The following is a 26,133-nucleotide window of genomic DNA, read 5'->3' as shown; positions in this document are numbered from 1 at the left end:
TGCAAGAGCCCTCACATAAAACCATCACTCAAAGGTTTATAAAAAGAAGAAAGTATACTAAACCACAGCAATGTGGCCTCGAGTTCAGCTGAAGCATGAGCTGTGATCACATAGGACGTCTTCTGAAATACACTTGTGCCTAAACTTTTTCAGTGGTTTGCTTGAAGGAGGTGCATGCTTGTTCCAAACTTTGCATCTGGTCGTGAGTAATTATTTTTAATTTTCTTTCACATTCTTTTTGTTCCTTTAGGGTGACTAACCATTACAAATGAGGCATCTCACAGTCTCTCTAGTGTCAGGCTTTGGGCGGATATCATTCGAGAATGACTTTCTACATTTGGAGCTCTTGCTGTCACTGCTACTGGATACGGAGAAATACAGTAAATGGCATCTGACTGTTGGCTCATCAAATGCCCACTTGACTTTTGAGGTATGGTTCAGAGACAGAACGACCACATTGTAGGGATGCCTGTACAGTGCAGGGTTCCCACTCTTTTCTAGAGATTATTTTCCAGGACATTTTGCTTTAGCTGGTGTGCCAGACAGGGGTTTGTGGAAGTCTGATTTAAAAGATGTGCAGTCTATTGCTGTAACTAACCTATGAAAGCATTATGACAAACAAATTATAGAATAATGTACTAGTGTACAGTTACCAGACAGCAGTGACTATCTATCTATCTATATTTAAAAGGATACCTCACATTTTCTCAGGGTTTCAAACTCTCAAATTGTTATGTCATCCAAACTGCATGTGCAACCATGTGACATGACATGGGGGGGGGGGGGTTCCCCGACACAATAGCCTTGTTCATAAACTACCATTTGAAAGTTAATATGATCCTGAACATGACTTTTTCACCCTTTTGGATGGCGATATTCCTCTGATAGAAAGCCGAGTTAGTTCATTCTCATCTAAAGGAAAAAATGACTAGTTTCAAATAATTCGCCAGGACAACACAAGATTTTCCAGGAAATTTGACTTTTTCCATGACCATGATTGGTCCACTGGTAACCCTGACAGTGGCTCCTTGGTTTTGAAGGCAAAGTTTGGCATGTCTATTTGCTCCTGTGTGTGACAGTTTTTCTTACTTCGGTAGTCTGCTTGCCATTATAGGACATCTTTTTGATGGCCACCACCTCGTTGGAGTAGGAGTTCCGTGCCTGGAGAAGAAAACGGAGAGATCAAATTCTAGTAATGTATGTGACGTGACTTAAGAATGACCCATATTCTTGATTTTTCTTAATCAAGAATATGGTAAGATAACTACTTATGACTTTTTTTTTTTACTTTAACCCCCATGTTTAGCATTTATAAGCACTATATAAACATTTAATAATATTGCCCTTCATTATCTGTTGCAATACCTGACCTCGACTTATAGGTTCTCACAGGAGGGATATTGTTTTTTTAGTTGTTAAATACAAATACATTAATAAACACATGTTTACAACTACATTAAAGTGTGTTATAAACCCTTTATTAAACATTTACACTCACCGGCCACTTTATTAGGCACACCTGGTGCTTAATAAAGTGTCAGTGTGGTCTTCTGCTGCTGTTACCTCTCTGCTAGAAAGTAGGTGGTGTGTGTTCACAGATGTTACCAGTGAATATTTGAGTTACTGTTGCCTTTGCTCCAACCAGTCTGGCCATTCTCCTCTGACCTCTGGCTAAAACAAGGCATTTGAGCCCACAGAACTGCCGCTCACAGGATCGTTTCTCTTTTTGGGAGCATACTCTGTAAACCCTAGAGATGGTTGTGCGTGAAAATCCCAGTAGATCAGCAGTTTCTGAAATACCCAGATCAGCCCGTCTGGCACCAACAACCATGCCCCGTTCAAAGTCACTTCAATCACCTCTCTTCCCCATTCTGATGATCGGTTTGACCTGCAGCAGATCCACTTCACCATGTCTACATGCCTAAATGCACTGAGTTGCTGCCATGTGCGTTAACAAGCACTTGGACAGGTGCTCCTAATAAAGTGGCCGGCGAGTTTATACACTGTATTTACGAATGCTAAATGCTTAAAGTGCCACCAACTCATGCAATGTCTTGAGGGTGATCCAGATTTGTGCCAGATAAATTCATGAAAAACATCATGATGCCTGCTGCACAAAGCAATGCATCTACAACAGAGTGGTCCGACAGTAACAGATACTCTCATTTAATTTTAAACAAATTTCTGCCTGATCAAAGCATTCAACAACATGATTAGGGGAAGCCTGTAGGTAAGTGATATGCAGTTGTACTTGCGGCTACTGTTAGTGTTTGAGTTGTCTGTGAACATCCACATGCCCATGCTAAATCCATGGTGTTAACCTCAAAGGCATTTGGCCTTAGGAACAGCTACGCCGCAGCTCAGGCTAAGCCCTTATCTCGGCTTCATCCCACTTACAAATGAATGGGAATTTCATGTTGAGATTCAAATGGAATTACAGTAACAGCAGGCAACAGAGTATTCCCATTTGATTTTTTTTCCAGATTCATTTGATCCCTATGATTGCCTGTCAGTTCATGCATAATAGCCATTCCCTCTAGATGGCTGTAGAGAAGAGGGGAAAAAATCATGTAACGCTGAAATATTGAAACACATTCAGGCTAATTGTCACTGCAGAAGAAAGGGGGTGCATCAATAATTACAAGAGGTTTATTCATCCAACATGCACTAGTGGTGTGTGTGGGTAATGGGTCTGCATACTCAGCAGGGGGAATTCCCCTTGTTCTCTTCTATAATGGAGCTCCTCCCTAATCTTAACATGCATGCACTATGAATACACATACAATTGCATACATTTATTTGACTACACATGCATAACTAAGAATATAAAATAAGAAGATGCACACATTTACAACAGGAAACACTGTGTCACCGGACCTTTCCATTCTGCCGTGCACTTAACTAGTTTTCCTGTTTGTAGTTTCCTTTAACAGAACTAGTATTGCATTTAGTTATTAAATCTAACTCTAACTAATCTACAAAATGTTACAAAAGCAGTAGTAAACACAACGGAAAAATAACAGACATGCACCCGAATTTATCTCATATACAAGTACAGTAATCAACATAACCAATGTCATCTTAATGTGTTATTCGCTATACTATATAGACATGAATCCTCTTATTTTTGTTAGCAGATCAGTCTTTTTAGTATTTAACCTTTGAAGAAAATGTATATCTTGTATACTTTCACTTAAGCTGATTTGGCTATAAAACACTGGCAGCACTGGCATCAGGGAAGGATTTAGATGCAAACTGAAGCCTGTTAGCCAGATGGACATGGGCACCAGGGTTACTAGTGATGTATTTGGGCTGTGTGTGTGTGTGTGTGTGTGTGTGTGTGTGTGTGTGTGTGTGTGTGTGTGTAAATGACATGGGATAGAAGAGGACGGTAGCCTAGAAAATCCTGCCCCACTATTGACGGCTTCTGTTTTTCTACACCAAGAAAACAGCTGTCTGAGGAGGGAGGGAGGAGGCTTATCGCCCCCAGCCCTGCATCTGGAGGAGAGTGGAGTAAAAGAGAAGAGAGTGGAGCAAAAGAGGAGAGAAGAGGAGAGGATTGCTTTCACCCCCCCCCCCCCCCCCCTTCACGCAGCTTTAGAATCAAAGGCTTGATGAGTAATTAGCGATGATGAGATTAATAAGAAAGGTTACAGAGAAAGCGCTGAGAGGGAATCTATCTCCACTCAATTGCATTCAAAGAGCAATAATGTAGCGGGCTACACTTACAACATGAGTACAAATCAATGAATCAATAAATGAATATGTAGGGTAACTCGTTCATGAATAAATCAAAGCCATACTTGTGTATTAATCATCGGTATGTAGTAAAAGGCTAAGAGTGTCTTGCTCAATGGTAGTATTAAGCATCTTGGCAAATGTAAATGGTCAAGCCCCTAATTCCCATGCTGTCGTTCTTTCTGAACTATGAAACTCAAGCCACCACAACAACCACGACATCTTTGTTGTTTCTCTCCCACAAGCCAGTGACTTGTCATGTTTCATTGCCTTCAACGTCCAGTCATATTTAACTGATAAACTTTTAAAACTTTGTCTGAACAGACTTTCAATGTCGTCAGATGGTGTTGAATATGATTGCGTGAGACTCAAATACAAAAAGATATGGTAAATGGAAGTAAATGCCTGACAAAAACTATTATTAATCCAAGATTGCCATCTGAAATGTCCTGATAATATGGTCATGACAACAGCTTGAAGGTCATTTTTTTATTTTATACACAATGGCTTCTGTTAGATGAAGTCTTTCAACCTGTGTTTCCAGCCTCTTTCAAGAATTTCCGTGGCTTGTGAAAGTTGACAAAATCGTGAAATGGCACTTACAAAGTAGACGGCCCCGAAGCTGCCATGGCCAATCTCGTGCAGTTCACAGAAGACATCCTCGGGGTCATCTTTGAAGAAGAGGTCGGCCAGCTCAGGGTCCTTCGGCACTCCTTTCCGTGTGGATGACGGCATCATGGGCTGGACATGAGTTAGGCGCCAGGGACGGCGCTCACATACACACTACTACTGCTGCCGCCACCAGATGTCCACGACGGGCCCGGCATTGACCAGCTAGACCTGGGAAACAGAACAGACAAGAGTGTGACATTTGTTTTCTTTCAGTCTATATAAAACTTTTATAAACAGAATCTAGAGTGAATTACAGTTAATATAATCAGTCTATGTAGTTAAACTAAACTGTATGCAAAATTATTACATTACACTGACACATACAAACATACTTAGGTACTAATTTGATACAGACACAGTTTGATCTAATGACACCTCACAGCCCCCTTCGAAGAATATCCACGTGTGTGCATGTGCGTGTGTGCATGCCTTTCAATTGTCTGCTTGCACTCTCATGAACAGTTGATAGGTGATAAAGACAGGAAAAAAAGGACAGTCATATGATGAGGGTAGCTAGCTGTCTAGTCCTGCTGTTCATCCAAGTCACAGTCACGTTTGTGCACATGCACGCACACACACACACCACTTTGACAGCTGAAACTGAGTCACTGATGCATCATTTCCACACGTGCACAGAGTGTAACAGTTGTGCAGACCCACACACCACACTAATGCTAAATGTTTTGTATCACAAGGCTGCAGCCAGTCCGTCAAGCGTGTATGCATCCTGGACACGCTGCTCCAGTTAGCTTCGCTGCACACACATACACACGATTTGTGCGTGTGTGTGTGTGTGTGTGTGGTGTGTGTGTGTGTGTGTGTGTGTGTGTGTGTGTGTGTCTCTCTTTCTGTGTACCATGAGATCTCATGCACATCAGCCTGATGCAGCAAGCAAATCTGGCTCCATAGGCCAGCCCCACACAGAGCAAGCTGACATACAGGCAGAGGCAGCAAGACACACAAGCACACAGGCCAAGACACTAAGCATCAGCATCATCCTAATCCCCTGCTCTTGAAGGGATGTAAGCCATCACACCCACTCCAAAAATATCAGTCTTAAAGGCAGAGTCCTGTGCCCTCAGTTTCATGGCACCAGATGTATAAAGATGCAGCCTCGAAGCTTCTGGACATGGTCATTCAGAAACTTGACGCCTGATTCAAAAATGATCTCCCAATCTCAATGTGATTGTTATATTTTCTATAAATATCTGCACATTGCATTGTTTGGTAAAAATCAAACAATTACATCTTCTCAGCTCTGTCAAAAAAATGAATTAGAAAAAACGTTATCCAAATGTTAAAATGTAGCCTCAAAATTCAGCATCGTCCTAGTTTCAACAACACTGGCTCAAGGCAGCTCAAAGCGATTCTTCCAGTGTTGGTGTGCTCAAAGGCCTGTAGCTGATCATTTACCTTGTAATTTTGGAAAAATACTGATTCCAAAAGCTGAAGCTGATGACAATAACAGATTGATGTGCATCAAGGTTGTGACTACGTATATAATCAGCTATTTATTTATTGTTGTATTACAGCAGGTAAGAGAAGTGTTGGCAAAATAAATGTCAACAAGAGCACACGGTGCCTCCTGTGACCTTCTGTATATGGACAGGTGAGGCCTGCTGAGGCCTCATGCCAGCCTGATACCAACTCTAAAAGCCGCTATAACATAATCACAGCATCGGGAATGGCAGCCTGCTGTACTGTAGCCTGACTAATGTCAATTTCATGGTTTTGTTCTTTCTCCAAGAATGTCCCAGAACATGCTTGAAAACCACCATGGGTTGCCACTTAAACAGGTATAGTTTCAGTTCACCTGCTTACATGTGAAAGAATGCATATACATGCTCACATGCTTATTGCCTTAAGGCATCTATTGGTCACTGAGAAGCATGACACCTTCAGCTGAGACCTCTGTGATAGAGGTGTGACGAATGATGAATGAACTGTAGAGAAGAGAACAGCGGTGTAACTGTATACATACAACCTGTAGGTGGGCGATTTAAATATAGGCCTACTATTCAGGCTTACTATAACTTTAAATGAGAAACACTTGGTCACACTGCTATTAAACATTTGTCTCTGTGCTTCTATGGTTTTCATTAGATGCGTATGTGTATTTCTGGTTCTTCAGATATCTCATTCCGTTTGTGTACATCGTGCCGACGCAATTATGTACTTATTCAACAAATGTGGCCTTGCGAGAAAAAGATGCAGTGTCTCTATTTGTATATGTGTTTAAGCCTACATCTTTGTGTATAATGTGTGCTTATGTGTGTGTATCACTGTGCGGGGGTGTGTGTGGGTGTCTGTGTGTATGTGTGCTCTAGCTATTTTACTACAATATGAACATTAGCGTGCCCATGTGTTCAGTGAATATGTGTCTGTGTGTCTGTGTGTCTCCTGGTTGCATCAGTGCTGCCTGTTTCTCATCTCTTCCTGCTTGAGCTCTTCAGGTACAGTAGCTACTGAAATAAAGACTGAGAACTCCCATCTTTCACTAGTATAAAATGAGACATGAAGGAAAAGGTTGGAAAATAACAAAGAGATGGAGAGAAAGAAAGTTCGGTAGAAGCAGATAGAAAGAGACACATAGACCATTCAGTTTTATCCATGTGAAGGAGCTTTGGAGGCAGATCTGAACCACAAAGATGAAAGAGACGGCAGATGAGTAAAAGACAGATAAAAATGGAGCAAACGAACACTGATGTCATGTGATCACTCTGGAGACTCTGCACACCTCCCTCTCACCCTCTTTTTCACTCTTCCTCCTCCTCCTCTAAGATGTGTGAAGTGATGCAACGTGGCAACAACAGGTTGTAACGCGGGGGGCTTGGTAAAGCTGTCACTAGCCCGACAAAGCCCTGTATTTGGACAATTTGCTGTGTGTGTGTGTGTGTGTGTGTGTGTGTGTGTGTGTGTGTGTGTGTGTATCTATGAATGGTATTGTGCTGAGAGAGCTGATTAGGCAAATGGCTTAGACAGATTTAACGCTTGGTGTGTGTGTGAGTGTGTGTGTGTGTGAATTCTTTACTACATGTGCACTACTACACGCAACTGCATGACACTGTACTTATGTGTAGGTGGGCATTAGTGTGCCTTGCATGCACACACTGGTATCTGAGTGGGTAAAAGAGTGAGTGTGTGTGCGGGGGGGGGGGGGGGGGGGGGGGGGCTGGTAATGGTGCTAAAAGATTTGCTATATACAATAAACTATATATAATAAAACAAATGATATGTAAAAGAGATTACACTGCTTATGATAATTTGGTCTGGACACAAACACACGTCTTTTGAAGGACAATAAAAAGGATTTTGCATTGAGATTCTTGAAAGCTAATATCTGACAGTTTTGGATATGGTTTGTCCTAGAAGTTTCATGTTTTTTTTACGTATTTTATTCTAGCAGCATTGGAAAAAACATCAGGATGACTCAACAGTGACTGGGGGATGTCTTATATTTCTCATAGGTCAGTACAATTACTTTTTCAAGTCAGTAAATGCAATCTCATAGACACGAGATCTAAAGAACTTCTTGTGGGATTTCTCCACTGGTTATATGTGCATGAACACATGCTGTGGGCCAAAGGTCTACATGCATACACAAGAAACACACAAACAAATACCGTACAGCCTCCCACCCCCAGGGCCCCTGTTGGTGCAGTTATGACTAATTGATGTACCAACATGTTGTTGCAGGACAAAGTCCATCAGGCTAGTGGATATGGCTCTATACCATGTGCTGAAACAGATTTGTTTAAATGGGACATCAAACTATCTATTATATGCATTAATAAAAAACATTAACTACAAAAAAATAGTCCAGAAATGAGAAGAGGATCACCAGTATTGCTTTATATGTATTTAGAGGGACTTTTTTCCTGAGAGACGGAGCCACAGTCTGATGAAAAAAATTTGAATGAAAGGGTCCCTTTCCTGAGATGCGTTGGCTAAGATTGATAGAAACAAACATATCTTACATGAGTTCCTTCAGTCTTGCTTCTTAACTCCTTCAGTTCTATAACACTTCATTTCCATTCCTCTTTGATCATTTAGTTATAAAAATAAAAGCTTTGACAAGGAAGAAAATGCGATTTTCTTATCATTCGTTTCACAGTCAGTCTCCTGGGTTTTCTTGTATTATATCCAAACTCCCCCCCCCCCCCCCCCCCCCCCCCAAAAAAAAAAAACCACAGAGTGCAACTGAAGTGCATCCTTCTGAATTTGTATGCGCAGTTTTGCACCAATACGTGTCCATATGCATATGTGTGTGTCAGTTTATGTGTGCGTATGCGTGCGTGTATAGCCAGGGGGTTTAGCGGCTTACTGGCCCCCCTACCGGCTTTAGGCAGGAACAGGAATTAGGCAGACTGTGGGAATTCTTACTGGGATTAAAATCACCAGCTCTAATCAGAAACAGAAAAAAAAATCCACTAAATTGTGCACAGGGACATAGTGTGAGGGCAGCATTCGTATAAGAGACAAAGAATAAGAATTACGTAATGATTCAGTTCCATCAGCACATTATAGAGAGCAGGCTTGGAGCTTTGGAGCTGTGTGTGTTTGTGTGTGAAAGTGAACATGTATGTGTGAGTGAACAAGGAAGCCTGGATCCCACACACACAATAATAAATGGAATCTTACATCCCACCAGAGTGCAAGGTCCCTGGAGAGTACTGCATGCGTGTATGACGTGTACCTGCGTGTGTGTGCATGCCTCCTGCATGACATTAAATAGGTCAACCTCGTTATGAATAATATAGAAGCCTATTTAAATGCACAATGCTGGGTTGTATGGTGATGACAAGTCAATTTAAAAAGGGCAAAATATGATACGGTTGTGTTCTTATTAATAGAAAACAAATAGAAAACCTGGCTGTTCCTCCTCTGAATCAATACACATGGTCATGCATGGATAGGGTACAAAAATCCACATGTGTAAACACACACACAACCATAACAGCTTCTAATTCAAATGTCAGTCCAACACACTGGGCCCCCACAGACTTCAGTCATAGTATCTGAAGCAAAAGGTACTCATAAAAAACTTAATTAAAGAATATTTAACATTATTATTAAATTGCTGACAATCTAAATAAAAAATAAATAATATGAATAATAAAATGAATAGCTAAATCACCCAAAGCATTGTTTTCTGCATTATATGTTCTTTTAAGAAGGTTTTATTTGGCGCATATCAGCCGACCAATATATTGGCTCTACTTCAAATCCTACCATGGCATGACCTTAACAAAAACACTACAGTATTCCGACCCAGTCATTTTTTTTTTTATTAATATAATACACAGCAGGGCAGTTACAGCGATTTAGTCACTTCAATTCTATGTTTGCAACACCGGTTATATCACAATTTAAAATATCTGTTTGCAGTGCACTTTACATGGAAGTGTTAATTGTTTTTATTTTGCTACTAATGTACACTTTGTTATTTTTTAATAAATAATATTAAGTACATTTATATCTGTGTTAATTTGTTACCTTTTTTAGGCTAAATGTTTATGCCTTAGGCCTGATGCCTTCACACAGATGGCAAGATATACGCTTAATTTATTCAACAGTAGTATCGGATCGCTATCGGGTATCGGCGGATACGCTCAGCCCAGGTATCGGTATCGGATTGGAAAAAACTGGATCGGTGCATCTCTAGTTGAAGGGTGGAGCTATGCTGAGAATTACAGGAGGTCAACAAAGTCAATAAAAAAAAAAATCTCAACAAGAATGATGAGAAGATATCCTGCCTTCATCACAGCAACTACAGAGAGAGGGAGATATCATTCAAGCATATTTTGTACACATCTCCACTGCCCAAAAATGTGTCTAATCAGGCAAATAAATGAAAACACCGGTATGGGTGGACCATTCAGGGCCTTTAAGCTACCACAAAGCTTCTTGAGGACTTGATTGTGTAACTGGACAGCCCAAGCCAGTCTAAACTTCACAGATTCTCTCCCCTCAAACTCACCAATCTACAAGTGAGGGAAAGTCCACATATTTTAAATCTGCCCTCGTGTTGTCCCGAGGGTCGTTCCGTAACCCAGATTTCTACCTTCTACCACGCCTGTTCGACACAAGCTCGTTTCCCAATCAGGGTGTGACTCAGCAGCAAGATTTGCCCATGGCACAGCATGTACACACGCTCGCCTGACTTCACAATGGATCCCATGATTAGTGTTGGCTCTCTGTGTGCGATTATGACAAGTTGACAGAAGGATTTTTTCATTATTACCCAATTATTCACAAAAGACTCCAAACCACAGACAATCCTCAGACTTCATCCGATCATTACAGCTTGAAGCAAAACATCTCAAAACTAAATAAAGCAAAAACAAGAAACAGTGGTTTTCAAAAAATATCAAACAAAAATCTGCATTCTCACGGATGATGTCCACCAGATTCAACTGCAATATTTAACTTCTAGACATTTAACAAACACGACTACAGTATTTACTTGGCTACAAGAAACTAAGAGTGACGTGCAGCTGCTAAATGCATGTTAAGTCTACCATGTACGATCAAACATGTAAAACTGATCTGAAATAGCAGGATTCCAGTTAAATATCCAGCAATTTCTCTTTCTGCATGCTGCCAACCAGCAACCACAAATGGTTATGTTGCAGCAACCCCCGCATACACAGGACACACACACACACACACACACACACACACACACACACACACACACACACACACACACACACACACACACACACACACACACACACACACACACACACACACACACACACACACACACACACACACACACACACACACACACACACACACACACACACACACACACACACACACACACACACACACACACACACACACACACAAACACAAACACAAACACAAACACAAACACACACAGGTGTGGTTAGCTGCTATGTACATCAGAGAGCCAGCAGGGCAGCAGGCTTTCATTACGAAGCAAACAAGACCTACTTTACCGTCGGCTGATGCCTGTGTTGGCTGTCAAACTGCAACATGAAGGGGATTTTGACACCCATACACACACGCCTTTATTGTATGAAGAGTGAAACTGAATGCACTGCATGGTGACCTCAAAAGAGACAAGTGCAAGTTGGTCTGTCAGATGCTTGCCACCGACAGACCAGCTTACAACTTACACCTATAGCGCCTGTCTGACATCTTGTTTAGTTTACTTATTTGCAGACTGTAAGTTGCAATCAAATTACTCACTCTCACTCATCTTCAACCGCTTATCTGGGGTCGGGTCGCGGGGGCAGCAGCTCTAGTAGGGGACCCCAAACTTCCCTTTCCCGGGCCACATTAACAAGCTCTAATTGGGGGATCCCGAGGCGTTCCCAGGCCAGTGTGGAGATAAAGAGCCTGCTCACACTGTCCGTTTGGACGCGGCCAAAACCGTTTTTTCAGCTAAAGTCTAGTACCTTTAAGCAGTGTGAGTGGACCCGCTCCGCGCTCAACTGCGGCCAGCAGACCGTCCACGGCCCGCTTGAAAGAGGTGGGCTTTAGCGGAGCCGTTTGCACATGTACGAGCACGAGCGTGCGCACGTGTACGAGCACGAGCACGAGCCCTACGGCAGTAGCGTTATGTCCGCCTGTTCGGACATGTAAATAGAAGGACGGACCATGCGCGGACATTTAACAACAACAACAATGGCGGTGAAAGGTTCACGTTGGTGTGATGTGGAGGTGGAGTGTTTACTGCAGATTTGGTTGATGAAAAGATTCAAAAACAGTCGACAAGACGCACAAAAACTCCGAGGTCTGTGGAAACATTTGTAAACAAAGCCACACACACGCGATCAATGCGTGTGACGTGTTACGGCGTGATGACGTATGGACAGCAAGAAGCATTGGCCGGCCCTGGCAGTGTGAGTACAAACGGGGCTGGGGCGCGGGGGGGAGAGGGAGGGGGGACAAGTACCCTAAAGTCCGGGTCTCGGTCCGGGAGGACAGTGAGTACGCTCAAAATCCCTCCACCTGATCCTGGGTCTTCCCCGAGGCCTCCTCCCAGCTGGATATGCCTGGAACACGTCCCTAGGGAAGCGTCCTGGGGGCATCCTTACTAGATGCCCGAACCACCTCAACTGGCTCCTTTCAAGGCAACGGAGCAGCGGCTCTACTCCGAGTTCCTCATGAATGGCTGAACTTCTCACCCTATCTCTAAGAGAGACTCCAGCCACCCTGCTGAGAAAACCTATTTTGGCCGCTTGTACCAGAGGAAGCAATCAAAGCAAAGACACAAAAAAACTAACAATAAAAGAAGGAACAGCTTTTATATTATGTGTGAGCTGCCATGATATAGAAATAATATAGACCTACCTGTGGAAAATGTGTAAATGGGGTGCCAGACTAGCCTCTGTCTCCCTCTCTTCCTCTCTTTAGTTTAAGTCCAGAGATGACTTCTTTCCGATTTTCTTCATGGCTGGAATAATACTGCACCTGAGGATAGAGGAAGGAGGAAATAAAAGAAGGGTTAGATGGTTTGATTAAGAGAACATGTAAGTTAAATATATATCAGAAAACTGTGATTGTCATAATGTGACAAGTTTAGTGAACATCGCCCTTATACGGTATGTCGTCATCAAAAGAATGGGGACACATTTTGTGATGACGCCCCTAGATTCCAGACTGATCAGAAATCCCTGATGCCCTGTCAGACATCTAATCTCTCTCCTTCTCTGGCCTGTCTTTGCCTTATCTCTGTTCCTGGGCCAAGCTACGAACTGCTTCTCCACTTCTCCAAGCCCCCTTTTTGACAAGGAATAATTAATTAGCCCAATTAATACTTGTAATATAATACGTGAAGTTCTCTCTTCTTATCCTACACACAAATTGAAATGATGAATGGAGAGGTTTTTTTTAGCACTGACAAAAAATTCACTGGTTCCAACTTTGTCTCCTCTGATAGGAAATATCTCAAAATAAGCAATTTGAACTTTTTTTTTTTACTATTTTCCCGCATTTTATACACCAACCGATTCTCAGATTAATTGATAATCACATTATCAATCATTAGTTGCCCTCTATTTTTAAATATGGGTTTATCACTTGTTTCTCTTTGACACTGATTAGGATCTGATGCACTTGTGGCTGACTTCTGCAAATACCTAAATGCCAAAATAAAGTTTGTTTTCCCTTCTTTATTTTGTGTCTTATGATTTGCCCTTTTACTGAAATATATCCAAAACAAGCATTTGCACTGCAATGTATACATACTACAGTGTGTCAAATTGTATATATTTGCAGGATTGCTTGACAGCACAATGGGTTGCTGCTTTGCAGAACAAACAGGAAAAGCTTTCACATTTCCTCACAACAGCAGATGGTGGAATGACTCAACAGCCAATGAAAATCTCTTTAATGACTATCAGTTATTAGCCTCTCAGCAAATCCAGGATGCACAACAATGATCCCTTCTTTCATCAGCTTCAGGAAAGACACAAATACAACCTCCAAAAGTTCAGAGGCAACGCGGTTCCAATTCTTAGAAAAACTGCTACTAATATTATCACCAGTAGGAGAAAGGTTGTTGATTATCTTAGTCAGGTGGTAATAGTGCACTGTCTTAAAATGCTGAAACTATCATTTTATTTAGGATACCATTCCATGATCCAGGAACCAACTTCATGTTTCCTACAAACGCTTGTCCATATTTAGGGTCACAGGGAGCCCAGTGTCTATACAAGAATGCATTAGGCAGACTATATCTCAAACTACAGTAAATGTCTTGGCATTGTATACAAAGGAATGAAACGCCCAACGCATCCTCTTTCAATTACATGAGTTCAAGGACACCACACGCAGATCCGTGGACAAACACAAGCTTTCACAAACACACACAGCCACAAGCGAGCACAAACTCCATATTACACATCAGAAAATCTGGGTGCGTTGTTCTGACAGCACAGAGCTGTCAGCTACTGGACTGTGTGTCGCTTTGACAAGCAGGTGGGGCAGCATCCACAACATTTCCAGTAAACACAACCTGACCCTGAACTATGCTTATCGTCATTTACAAGACCGGCACACAATAAAACCAACTGTTGTGCACGGGAAACCTGACAATGACCTTGTGACCTTTGCTTTGAGACACTTAATTCCTGTTCGGAATCACAGGAACCACTCATTTCTTCCTGTCCTCTACCTCTGCTGTTTTATCAATTTTCACCCTCCCCTCTTGTTTTATTGGTTTCACCCCCACAACCTCCTCCTCTCTCTCTCTTTTTGATCACGCCGAGCAGAACATTGGGTGCTCACAGGAACCGCATTCAATAATAAAAAGGAGAGAGGATAGAAGGATGAGAGTAGAAGGATAAAAATGTATTGTGCCCCTTCTGAGTGTTCCTGAATGATTTATAACACAAACTGACGCTCACATGGGCCTCTGGGGACGTTGGTTGCTGCTCTTCTCCTCCTCCTCCTCACTCTACCCACCCTGCTTGACATTTGTGACCAACCAACAAGAAAGGGAGAAAGACAGAGAAAAGGTGTCTTTGTGTGTCTTTGTGTGTCTTTTACTCAAATCCTGTATTTAATTTCAAAGATACAATCTGAACATATAGGCTACTACTTAGGGCTAACGATTTTTTCATTCGCTATCTGCCAATTACTTGATTAAAGCTGCTGAAGGTAAATAGTAAAACAAATGCCAGAATTTGACAGAGTGAGACCTCTTCTTGCGGCTCCTTCTCTCCTCTCTGTCCTAATCCAATAGGAACTCTCTTTCTCTCTGTGTGAAATGACCTGCGATTGGCCAAAGTCTCACATCACGAGCTAAATATTCTAAAGCCTCAAAACGTAGCCAAGAGGAGGTGCTGAAGACCAGTTTTCTCTCTGAACACTTGAATTACAATACAATGAAAATGTGTTGATGTTGGGCAAAAAACCCAACATCACCAAAAATAACCTGTCTACCACAGGTTTAATTGTTAGTCAAATGTCAACAGTCAAAACCAAAAGATACCCAATTTAAAATGATATAATACAGAGGAAAGTAGCAAGCCCTCCCATTTGAGAAGCAGGAATCACAGAATTGTCTGCATTTTAGCTTGAAAAAAAAAGCAATTAATTGAATATCAAAAAATGTTTTGTTGATTGACTAATCAAGATTAAAAAACAATGAATCTGGGTTTTGGTGGAATGTGACTTCTACATGATTTGGAGCAGTTACATAATGTTGTCCACTGTGTTACAAAAGTCAGAGGGCCAGTTTAGGCATAGCATGATAAAATCTGTTAAACTCACAGAAAAGGCGAGACAGAAAAAGCTGAAAGAGACGGAGAGGACGTGATAGTGTCATATATGGTAACCGCATGAAAAGAGGCGAGAGAGGAAAAATAAGAAGAGGGTGAGACAGAAAGAGGGAAAGAGAGAATCCGAAAAGAGAGCAAAGGGTGTTAAAAAGCCAGCGATTATCCATTTGACAACGTCCTGATTTTCAGGCCTTGCTTCTTATTAGGTTAATATTAAGCTGCTTTTCACAGACAGTTTGGTAGGACTAAAATAATTGGACAGTGCTCACCACGTGCTTACAAACTGGAACCATGAGTATCAATGGGAGGCAGAAAATATACAAAGTTACAGAAAAAGACTATCCTTGAGAGAGAGAGTTTCAAACCTTCATGGTTAGGTATTGTAGCAAATTATTGTAAGGTCAGGCAATGTAGTCTCTAACAATGAACAGCACACCATCCCTGGCTCTCTGCCAAAGTTTGTTGGTGCATGAGCTATTGATAAAGATCTTCATATCCAACTCCGTTCCTCCTTTGACATGACACGCTGTGATATGAATCATAAATCCTGAGTCACAAGCCGTCAATTTCCGAGGCACAACTTGGCCGAGCAACCTGTTTCGAAAACAAAACCTTGTATTGCCTTTTGATCTTGGACTAAAACAATCCAATAGAACAGCTTTCAGAGGCATTGGCCAAACAATTCATTAAGCTGTGGTATCGGGTATCAAACAGAGACTAGGGCCATGTTCAGGCCTCTTTTCAGTTTTTCACATACAGACTTCTAAAGCCTAGTTCAGACCAAAGATTCACAACGCAACAAAACTGTTTTAGAACGTTGCAGCAGTGTGAACTGACCTGTCTTGTTGCGAATCTAGCCGGCTGGTTTTAAAACGTAACACATGTCACCTGTTTCAACAGCCAATCAATCAAACGGAGGCTCTACAAGCATGAGAGAGAGGGAGAGAGAGGGTCCAGCAAGCATTACAATGAATAAGGTGAGGGAGCGCCGGCCGCAATCCAGAACAAAGCAGTGAATCAGGGTAATAAAACGGTACTGTAGCTGTTTCAGTATCTCACTATCTCTGTCCTCATTAAAATTTTATAATGCTACAAATTATATCCCGCTACAAAAAAAGCCTGAAAAGTCAGAGGTTAGAGCTGAAGTACAGAGAGGCGTTGCTATGGAGACGATAACCCGTCTCGCCTCGTCTCCTTGGTCTTAACGAGCAGGCTTCAGAACGTTACAGACCTGCGCGTTGCAAGTAGTTGCAAGTTTCAACTCGACTTGTTGCGAATCTTTGGTCTGGACTGGGCTTAACAGTTCATGAGATGCTGAGCAACAAACCGTCTGCTGCAGCTATCCATGATGACATCGCTTCCTTGGTGACTACCTGGGGAATAATGTGTAAATTGAATGATTCCCCTTCACCTGCAGCCGTCAAAGAACAAGTCACTAAACAGCCAATTATCCATCAGTAGACAAAAAAATGTTTAGCCACATAGCTCTTAGATGTTAATATATGTTGTAAATCTAAATTAATGTGCACACTTAAAAGCACCACAAACAAATAAACAGCTGGTCAAAATAAGTTGTCTGTCTTTATTTTAACTTTGAAGCCTGATTTTCCTGAACCTAATCAATGATAACGAGAGTCAATGTGCACAAATGATGACTGAGATGGGTTTCTGATGAGTCATGCTGGAGGTAGGTGCGCTTTAAATCACACGTCCCTTAGTGAAATGCTGCTTTAAATAAAGCTAAGACAACCAAATATGAGGCGATTTCCACGATACGCAAAATTCTCCCCGGATGAAAATAAACTAATCCGCTGAGATAGAAAGAAACTAAACATTATGTCCCGATTATCCTGCCAGGGCGGTATGGTGTGGGTTTTTATAGCACTGACTCATTTCACAGAGTGCCGAATATTTTTCTCTCTCTCACACTCTGGATGCGCGCGCGCACACGCACACACACACACACACACACACACACACACACACACACACACACACACACACACACACACACACACACACACACACACACACACACACACACACACACACACACACACACACACACACACACACACACACACACACACACACACACACACACACACACACACACACACACACACACACACACACACACACACACACACACACACACACACACACACACACACACACACACACACACACACACACACACACACACACACACACTTCACGGCTTATGCCAACATAAATGTGGGTGTTGGTGGATTGAGACAAATAAGTGGCCTATTCACCCACTTAAACCCAACTCTAAATCTGTAGTTTATTTGAAGTGATTTCCTCTTGTTGCCTTAAGGCTAAAAAAGCCAAAAAAAAACACACAATAGCTACTCTGCTTGTGTTTTGGATGTTTGATAGTTGAACTTGGCAGCAATGGCCTTTTTACGGATCTCACATTTACATGTTTACTCGAGCACTCTGGGAATGAAGTGCTCACCAGAGATGAGCTTATGACTTCAGACAAAACCAATCAGTGTCTTTGGGGAAGACTTTTGAGCAATGCTTTTAGTAGGACAGTAGGTCATCTAACACACAAGTCTGTGCACTGTACATGCCTCCCCAGATTTTCCCAGCTAGGAGTATTTCAAAGCAGAAACCTTTTGGTCAATATGTAGGTGCAAGATGCTGCCAAAAAACATTTTTAAAAATTAATACATGACTACAACTGCCATCAACACAAATGTTGTTGTTGTGCACTTGTTGTGTTAGTATAGGCCACACTTTTAATGTTATGCACTTTCAACTATGTTAAACATGCAAGGTGCAACAACCCTCCTCTCTACATATCAGTTAAAGTAGTAAGGTTGTCATGATTACAACACAACACCTCTCTCAATACCACGGCAAAAAGAAAAACGTGCATTGCAAATTAAATATTAAAAAAAGGATTTATTACTGGTTCAGAAAAAGGTACTGACCATATACCAAAGCTTAGGCCCTGTTTAGACGGAGACGATCTGGACAGGAAACGCATTTTCTATTACGCATTTAAACAAGCGTCCTTGGGGGGAAATCTTCGTGCACGGTGACGCAAATGTGTGTGAAAAATGAAAGGCACAACTGATGAAATATTTTGTCGTTTTCAGCCATAAGCGTTGTAAGAGTGCCTTATTTTCTTCCCCATAGTTCCATCTGTGCAGCCTTGGGCTTAAAATCTGATTGTAGATTGGCTTTTTTAATCGCTTCATTAGCCTAATTTCAATACTATCAAATGATGATATTGTATGGTATTGAAACGTGTGGTATTGACAAGAATTAAATATTGATACTTTTGACACTACTCTACTCATGAAGTAGATTAAGTCTCATGAGTGCTAAGCCAAATCATTCACACTACAACACTAAGCGAAGCAGTGCAGTTCCTCTTTTGCCCTAAAGCTTTAGGTCAACATCAATCTTAATCTCCATATTGTTGTAGAAAAGCCACTTGCAGTGATGCAGACTTTCAGGATATTACTTTAGAGTACCACATGCACAACCACAGCACATGATTGCTTTCACACTTGCAAAGTATTTTCACAGTTATTGTTTTTTATCCACAAGTCTATGTATATGTTTCATGTGTAAAGTGGCAGCTATGCAATATTAAGATAGCCTAGAGCACTGTGAGGTGTTTGGGAGTAGCCAGGGGCTGTGGGGGAAAGATAATCTCCCTCCATTATGGCGTGTTGGACTGTGGTAGACTATGGCACGGTCACTATATTAAACAATGCCTGTGGTTTTATCTCTCCTCATGCATACGCAGACCAACATACACGTGCATGCAATCTTTTGGAGGAATCCACCAGTTATGTAATTAGATTTGCCCAGAGTTAGAGCTGAAAATAATTTGGCAATTAACCAATGAGTTGACAAACAAAAAAAATCACTTGTAAACTCTTTGATAATCAACTGATGATTATCTTTTTAGCAAATTTCAAAGGTCCCTGCCTCTCAATTGTGATTATTATCTGGTTTTGTAGGTCTTCTATGTCAGTAGACTTAATTTCTTTGGGTTTAGGACTGATGGTCAGACAAAACAAGACAGACTGTCGCTGGCATGAAGGCATAAACATAAGAAATAAAGAAAACATAATTATCTTTTTTACTTTTGACTGTGTTGGATTATTCCTTGCAACTTCCACAAGATGGAAAATAAAGTTAATAAATGAATACCTAACAAACTGTTGGCCAGTTTCTTTTGGGAGTCTGCAAGGGAGCAGTGTGGCTTTCTTTATAACGTTGCCTCACAAATAAAGTCATTCTTTCAGATGGAAATCGTAGTGCCCTGAGGATCCCCAACGGTGAGAAAACACAAAAACTATGTTCCAGAATAATGAAAAAATCTGTCAGATAATCTAACATAAGGCATATGATAGGCAAGCTCACAACACATACGCACAGCTTTGCTCACACACACACTCTGCCACACAAAGGCCATCCCTCATTCAGTGTGAAAGCTTTTTTTAGAGCAATCCCATGAATCCAGAGGGGTCAGTGTGTGTGTGTGTGTGTGTGTGTGTGTGTGTGTGTGTGTGTGTGTGTGTGTGTGTGTGTGTGTGTGTGTGTGTGTGTGTGTGTGTGTGTGTCCCTCCGGAGAGAAGCCTGGAGTTTTCTCTATTAAAGCCATTCATCCTCTTTGGCAACTATCAATGCTAGCGCCTTTTCAGCTGAGCTTTTTTTTCAACCTGGTCTTTTACAAACACCTCCCTCTTACACACACACACACACACACACACAGAAACGAACATGCACACACGCACACGCAAACACACAAACACACAAACACACAGAATGCAAACACACTAAGTGCAGTGTCACAGAGCGCCGTCACCAGGTTATTAAATTATTCAACAGTCCCTCACAGACAATTTTGCACATCAGAGAAAGTGAGGGAGGAAGAGCAGGGGGGTTGAGTGTTATGAGGATCAACAGGTTACACACATACACACACGTACACACACTGACACAGGATAAAGAGCTGAAGAGCAGGAGGAGAGCAGCACCTTTCACTATAAATGCTGCAATTTAACCCACACAGGTAATCAGAGGCTACATATCTTTTACTTAGAAAACCCTGTAATGAGCTACAACCACCAGCGTATAAGTGAATATTACTGCCCTGAAACTGTTTGTAAGGGCCTTGGGTGGCAGTAACTCATTTTGTTGAGCAAGTTGGCCATTAATCGGAATGAAACTGAACTGAACTGGGGGACAAAAAGGCTGGGATGCAACTAATGATACATTGGCACAAAATAAAGAGGGGAGTAAATTAACAGAATCCTGAGATCTCAAACGCACACACCTCTATTCTGTTTTAGATGGCTGAAATATGTGACTTCTGACTTGTCAGACAAAGATGATCGCAGAGAATGATGACAGTGTGTATGTGTTGTGAATCCATGTATTAAAGATAAGAAAAAAATAAAATAAATAAATACATAACTGGAGCAGTAGAGCACTGAGCACAGTGAATGTTTTAACTTAACCATATATATGTATACCACTTTATTACGTTGCATTGACTTTTAAACTAAATAAAACTAAATATATTTTTCTCCCATTTCCTCACAAATATATATGTTTAAAGCTTTTAAATTCAAGACTTTCTGTATTTAAACAGAACTATATTCAAATATATAATTTAGAAACCTTTTGAATCATACCCAAAACTGAAAAATAGTTTGGTAATACATCTTCATTACTCTACTTTGCAAGCACTTATTGCTGTCTGATGACAGCTTCCCGGTGAACCCGGTGTCTTCTTTGACATTCCTGCAGTAACACATGTCTAAATGTGGGAGTTTGATGTTTATGTAATTTATTTTCTCTCGGGCAATCATTTTGGTCAAACTCTATTTTTTGAAAACCCTTGTAGGCCCCGCACTGGTTCATTATTATAAAAGCACGACTCCACCAGCACCACCTCCTCTAAGCTGACTCACTGTAAAAACACCAACATGCACGTGTGTTGGATTTTATGCAAATGATGTCAGAAAAAACACTCAATTAATCATCTGAGGAGATTTGCAGAGACTGTGCATGTGTACTTTAGCAACAATGCCTTAGTCATTGTCCCCAGGAGAATTTTCCATGAAAAAAAAAATAAATTAAACCTAAAATAACATTTGTATCACCCCAGGGCTCACACTAACACTACATCTACACAGGAAGCTTAGTGTGAGCAACATGTTAGCAGAGCAGGAGCTTCAGTCCACTGTTTGTGACCACACAGGATCCGTTCAGGCACAGTAATGAGTGAAGGTAACCAGCATTTTGGAAGCACTCACAGTCCAATACAAAATGACTGTGGTTATGCACTTAAAACATAGGAACATGGACTTGAAGTGTAAAAACAGGCCTGTACAGACAGCTGGATTGATTAAATGGATGGACGACTGGAATATGTGGGTGAAACACCTCCTGTGTAAACAAGCCATAACCTACATCTTCTCTTTCCAACTTGGACAAAATGTACCAACATTAGCTTTGCTTCTGACTTAAGAGAATCTACAGTATTAGTATTTAAAAAGACCCTTTCCCCTATAAGTGAACTGACAGTGTGTGTAGGATAAGTATGACTATATGTGTGCATGATGTGCAAATAATGCATCTTTGGATTAAAATGTGAGAAAGAGATCATGAGAAGATGAAAAAGAGAATGAGAGGTAAGGATGGATGGAGCGATCCATCATTATTACAGATCAACTCTCACAAAGGCAGACATGCAAAAATGTACAAATCCAGAAGAAGAAATACATTTTATTAGAGTAGAATACATTTCTACCAAGGAAATAGTTCCAATGAAAAGAAAAGTTTCCCATTTTTCCCATTGGTTCCCCAACTTTTTAAGAATAAGAATAAGAGAATTACTTTATTTTTATCCCACACTGGGAAATTCAATTTTCACTCTTATTATCATACATGTTACACACACACAGGCCCGAAATACACACATGCACAACCAGGACCTATACATGCAATTGAGGAGAGATGTTAGAGCGAGGGGGCTGCCAGTGACCAGCACCCCGAAAAGTTGGGGGTTCGGTGCCTTGCTCAACAGCACCTCGGCAGTGCCCAGGAGATGAACTGGCACCTCTCCAGCCACCAGTCCACGCTCCATACATGGTCCACACAGGGACTTGAACCAGCGACCCTACGGTTCCCAGCCCTACGGTTCCCAGCCAAGTCACCTATGGACTGAGCTACTGCCGCCCCGATCCCTTAAAGCAGAGCAATGCCCACCTGTGAAAAGGAACCATTTTTTCTTTTGCTATCAAGTTAATCACCTTACGACCCATCAGATGTATTACGCAATCTGAAGGGTCTCCACCACAGTTTGGGAACCACTGGGTGACTGCGAGAAACCAGGACACGACAGACAAATGGCAGCATTAATGTAGGGCCTTATAGTTTAGCTTGAAAATTCTATAACAGATTCCATAGGGCACTACAAGAGAACTGGAGATATGACTATGTCTAAGTTACAAACAGTTTACAAAAACATCATAGGCCATGTGGGCCTTTTGTAAGCATCAGATTTAATTTCCATCCATTGACCTCCAATGACTTATTTGATGTATCATAGCAGGAAAAGCTCCGAGGTAATTAATATTATTAATAATGACTGCACTTCATTTAGGTGTGCAAACTCTAGGTCACTGGTATTATGCATGCTACTTCACCGACATGGTCTTAATGAAAGAGAGCCATCGCTAAGGTTATTAGTTACACCTTTGCTTTTCCTGCTATGACATGTCAAAATGTGCCCTGCATCCAAGTTCTGTCAACTAGACCGTGATACTGCCCTTCTGAGTGTCACAAATTAATGTGTACAGCATAACAACACAGATGATAGGATAAATGGCACACAAACGATGCAACAGCTGTAGTGAACTAGAAAGAGAACTGTTTCCATACAAAATAATCATTAGTGCATTATTGCTCTACTGATATTGGTAAATAGTGAATTGACGTGAAACAGAACTATATATCGCCTTTCTAGTCTTCCAACAACTCAAGATGCTTTTACACTTCCCTTTCTGACACACATTCTTACTCTAATGGCAGAGGCTGCCATGCAAGGTTCCACCTGCTCATCAGGATCAGGTCTAATCATTCAGACGCATATTCACACATCAATGGCACAGCCTTCAGAGCAACCTAGGGTTCAGTGTCTTGCCCAAGGACACATCATCATGCAAAATGGAGGAGCTGGTGATCTTCAGATTAGTGGACGGCCCCGCTCTACCTCCTGAAGTGCAACTGGCAACCATATTGCTGTTATAAGGAAGGAAGAATTCAACAACAAGGCCTAAGTGGAAGGGGTTTATGCAAGTATAATATTTGCCTCTGTAGAAAATGACAGCTTTAAAAGTGAAACAAACAAGAATTTCATCCATATGTACACCCATCATAGAAGCCCATGTTCACAAGTAGAAAGTGTGGACACTTTAGCCTCAGGAAGCTGGGATTCTAAATTCAATTTAAGGAGAGGAAATACGACTGTGCTGCACACTGTTATTTTAACTTTGTTTGGCTTGTGTAACCAAGTTCGATGCTTCGTAGAAAAACACATGTGAGCCTTCCAGATCAGAAGCCGACAACCATAGACATGCCACCAACATCTGATGTCACCTATAGCTCATATAATCTGAAATGATTCTTGTTATCATCAGGAAATTCGAGATAAAACAAATCTGAGTGATGACACGCTGACAAAAAAGAAAGCACAAAACCTTTTGCCTCCAAAATAGTTTAATCCACCATTACATTGACTGGCCTGCTCAAGTGGTGGTCCTGCTAGATAATGAGCCCACGTCAAGAGTTAATGACAGGACTGGGTGACTGGAGACCGGTCAATCAGAGGGTTAAACAGGGTGTAATCTGTAAAGCATTGGCCCACAAACAAGCCATATTAAATCCATAATGCTGACCCCGGGTCACTGGGTTAGACAGAGAATCTTTCTAGAATCAGCTCAGCTTTACGACAACCACTTGCAACAGCAAAATTAACACAGTCTCAATACTTCAAACAGTACAGCTGTGAAAATTGTCTTTGCACCAATTTGATAATGGCACACTCCTTTATAGAACATTCGTTAATTCAGATTTTAAAAGTGGAGGAAAGTGAGGTTAAGCAGTTTAAGACCCCATTCATTCATTAATATGTTTAAGTGGTCATTTGAACTTTTACACCAATAGCTAGTTCACCATTCAGAATGTAGAATGTAAAAATTCCTGCTCCTCCGCACAGGCTCCTGATGGTGGCCTCAAATTAGATTCAAAGCACTGGTACTTGTCTACTGCGCTGCAAGGCTCAGTCCCTTCCTTCATCGAGGACATGGTCAAAATTTTACAACCGTCCACTACGCTCTGCTACTGCCAAACGGCTTGCTACTCCCTCACTACCAGGTATTGGAAGTTGCTTTGGATACATGTGTCAGCTAAATAAATGTAATGTATAATTTTGTTTAATTCCTCAATGCTCACAGACATAAAAATATTTTTAGCCAGTTATGAGTACTCACCAAGTAAAGGCATGCATAAGGCAGTAAGAAAGAGGGACAATTTGAATGCTATGAGAATACTACAGGGAAATAAAACAACAGATAATTGTTCAACTTTTAGACTCTTTTCCCACTGGGACATTTTCCCTGCTCTTGCATGCTTACACCAACAACAAAATGAAAAATATCACAGTCACATGAACAAAGCAAATTATTCTCTCAGCTGGAACATGATTTGAGGGAAATTTAGTCTAAATAAGAGGCGTTTAAGAATTAAAATGTGTTAAGTTTATGAAAATATGACAAACCTGGCACAACCAGTGGTCTGTCTAGCAATATGTGTACGTGGAACACAAATCAGGGGCGACACTATGGTGGAATTGTTTTACCAAGAAGGAAAATATAGACAGAAGGACAGATAGATAACGTTTTTGTGGCCTGAACAAATAAAAAGGCATGATTACCTTCTTATTATCTATTAGCCTAACACTTCAGGCAACCCTTACAAAACAAGACAGACACAAAATTTTTAGGCATGGTGTCATAGCTATTATGGGTGTTATAATCAGTTAAAATTGGTATTGGCCTCAAAAATTCCAAACCGATTGGACCCTACCATGTTGTTGATTAACAAAAAATGGAAAAAGAGGACAGGCAACAATTCAGTGTAAATGTAAATTAGGTTTGGTCACCGAGGTCTCGGCCTTTGGGTTTCTATTGACCCTGGGAAACACATACTGTAGGGCTGCTGCTGGTGCTAAACTGGTGTAAATACCAAAGACAGGCCATTCGATTAGTGCTGGTGTTTTCATCTATGTGCGCAGCACTCACTGCCACTGGCCACATCTAGCCAGGCTCAGCTGAGACTCTGGCAAGATGGGTCATATCGACTAGGCAATAACCCTGGGCCTGTTTATGACACTATC

The 26,133-nt window shown here is 41.3% G+C and overlaps 1 protein-coding gene across 1 annotated transcript in view; it reads right to left on the bottom strand.

The window, feature by feature from the left end:
- Positions 1-26,133, bottom strand: part of taok3a (TAO kinase 3a) — a 74,583-nt gene that overhangs the window by 32,067 nt on the left and 16,383 nt on the right. The window contains exons 2-4 of the mRNA XM_083912519.1: positions 12,742-12,861; positions 4,342-4,578; positions 1,090-1,161 (exon numbers count right to left, since the gene is read on the bottom strand). Of these exons, the coding sequence (XP_083768645.1) occupies positions 1,090-1,161; positions 4,342-4,476 (207 nt within the window). The 5' untranslated portion in view covers positions 4,477-4,578; positions 12,742-12,861. The remainder of the gene's footprint in view (positions 1-1,089; positions 1,162-4,341; positions 4,579-12,741; positions 12,862-26,133) is intronic.

This window comes from Echiichthys vipera (assembly GCF_963691815.1).
Source record: "Echiichthys vipera genome assembly, chromosome: 4".
Taxonomy (NCBI): Eukaryota; Metazoa; Chordata; class Actinopteri; order Perciformes; family Trachinidae; genus Echiichthys; species Echiichthys vipera.
Note: the sequence above shows the minus strand (reverse complement) of the source record. Positions and strands in the feature narration are given on the sequence as shown.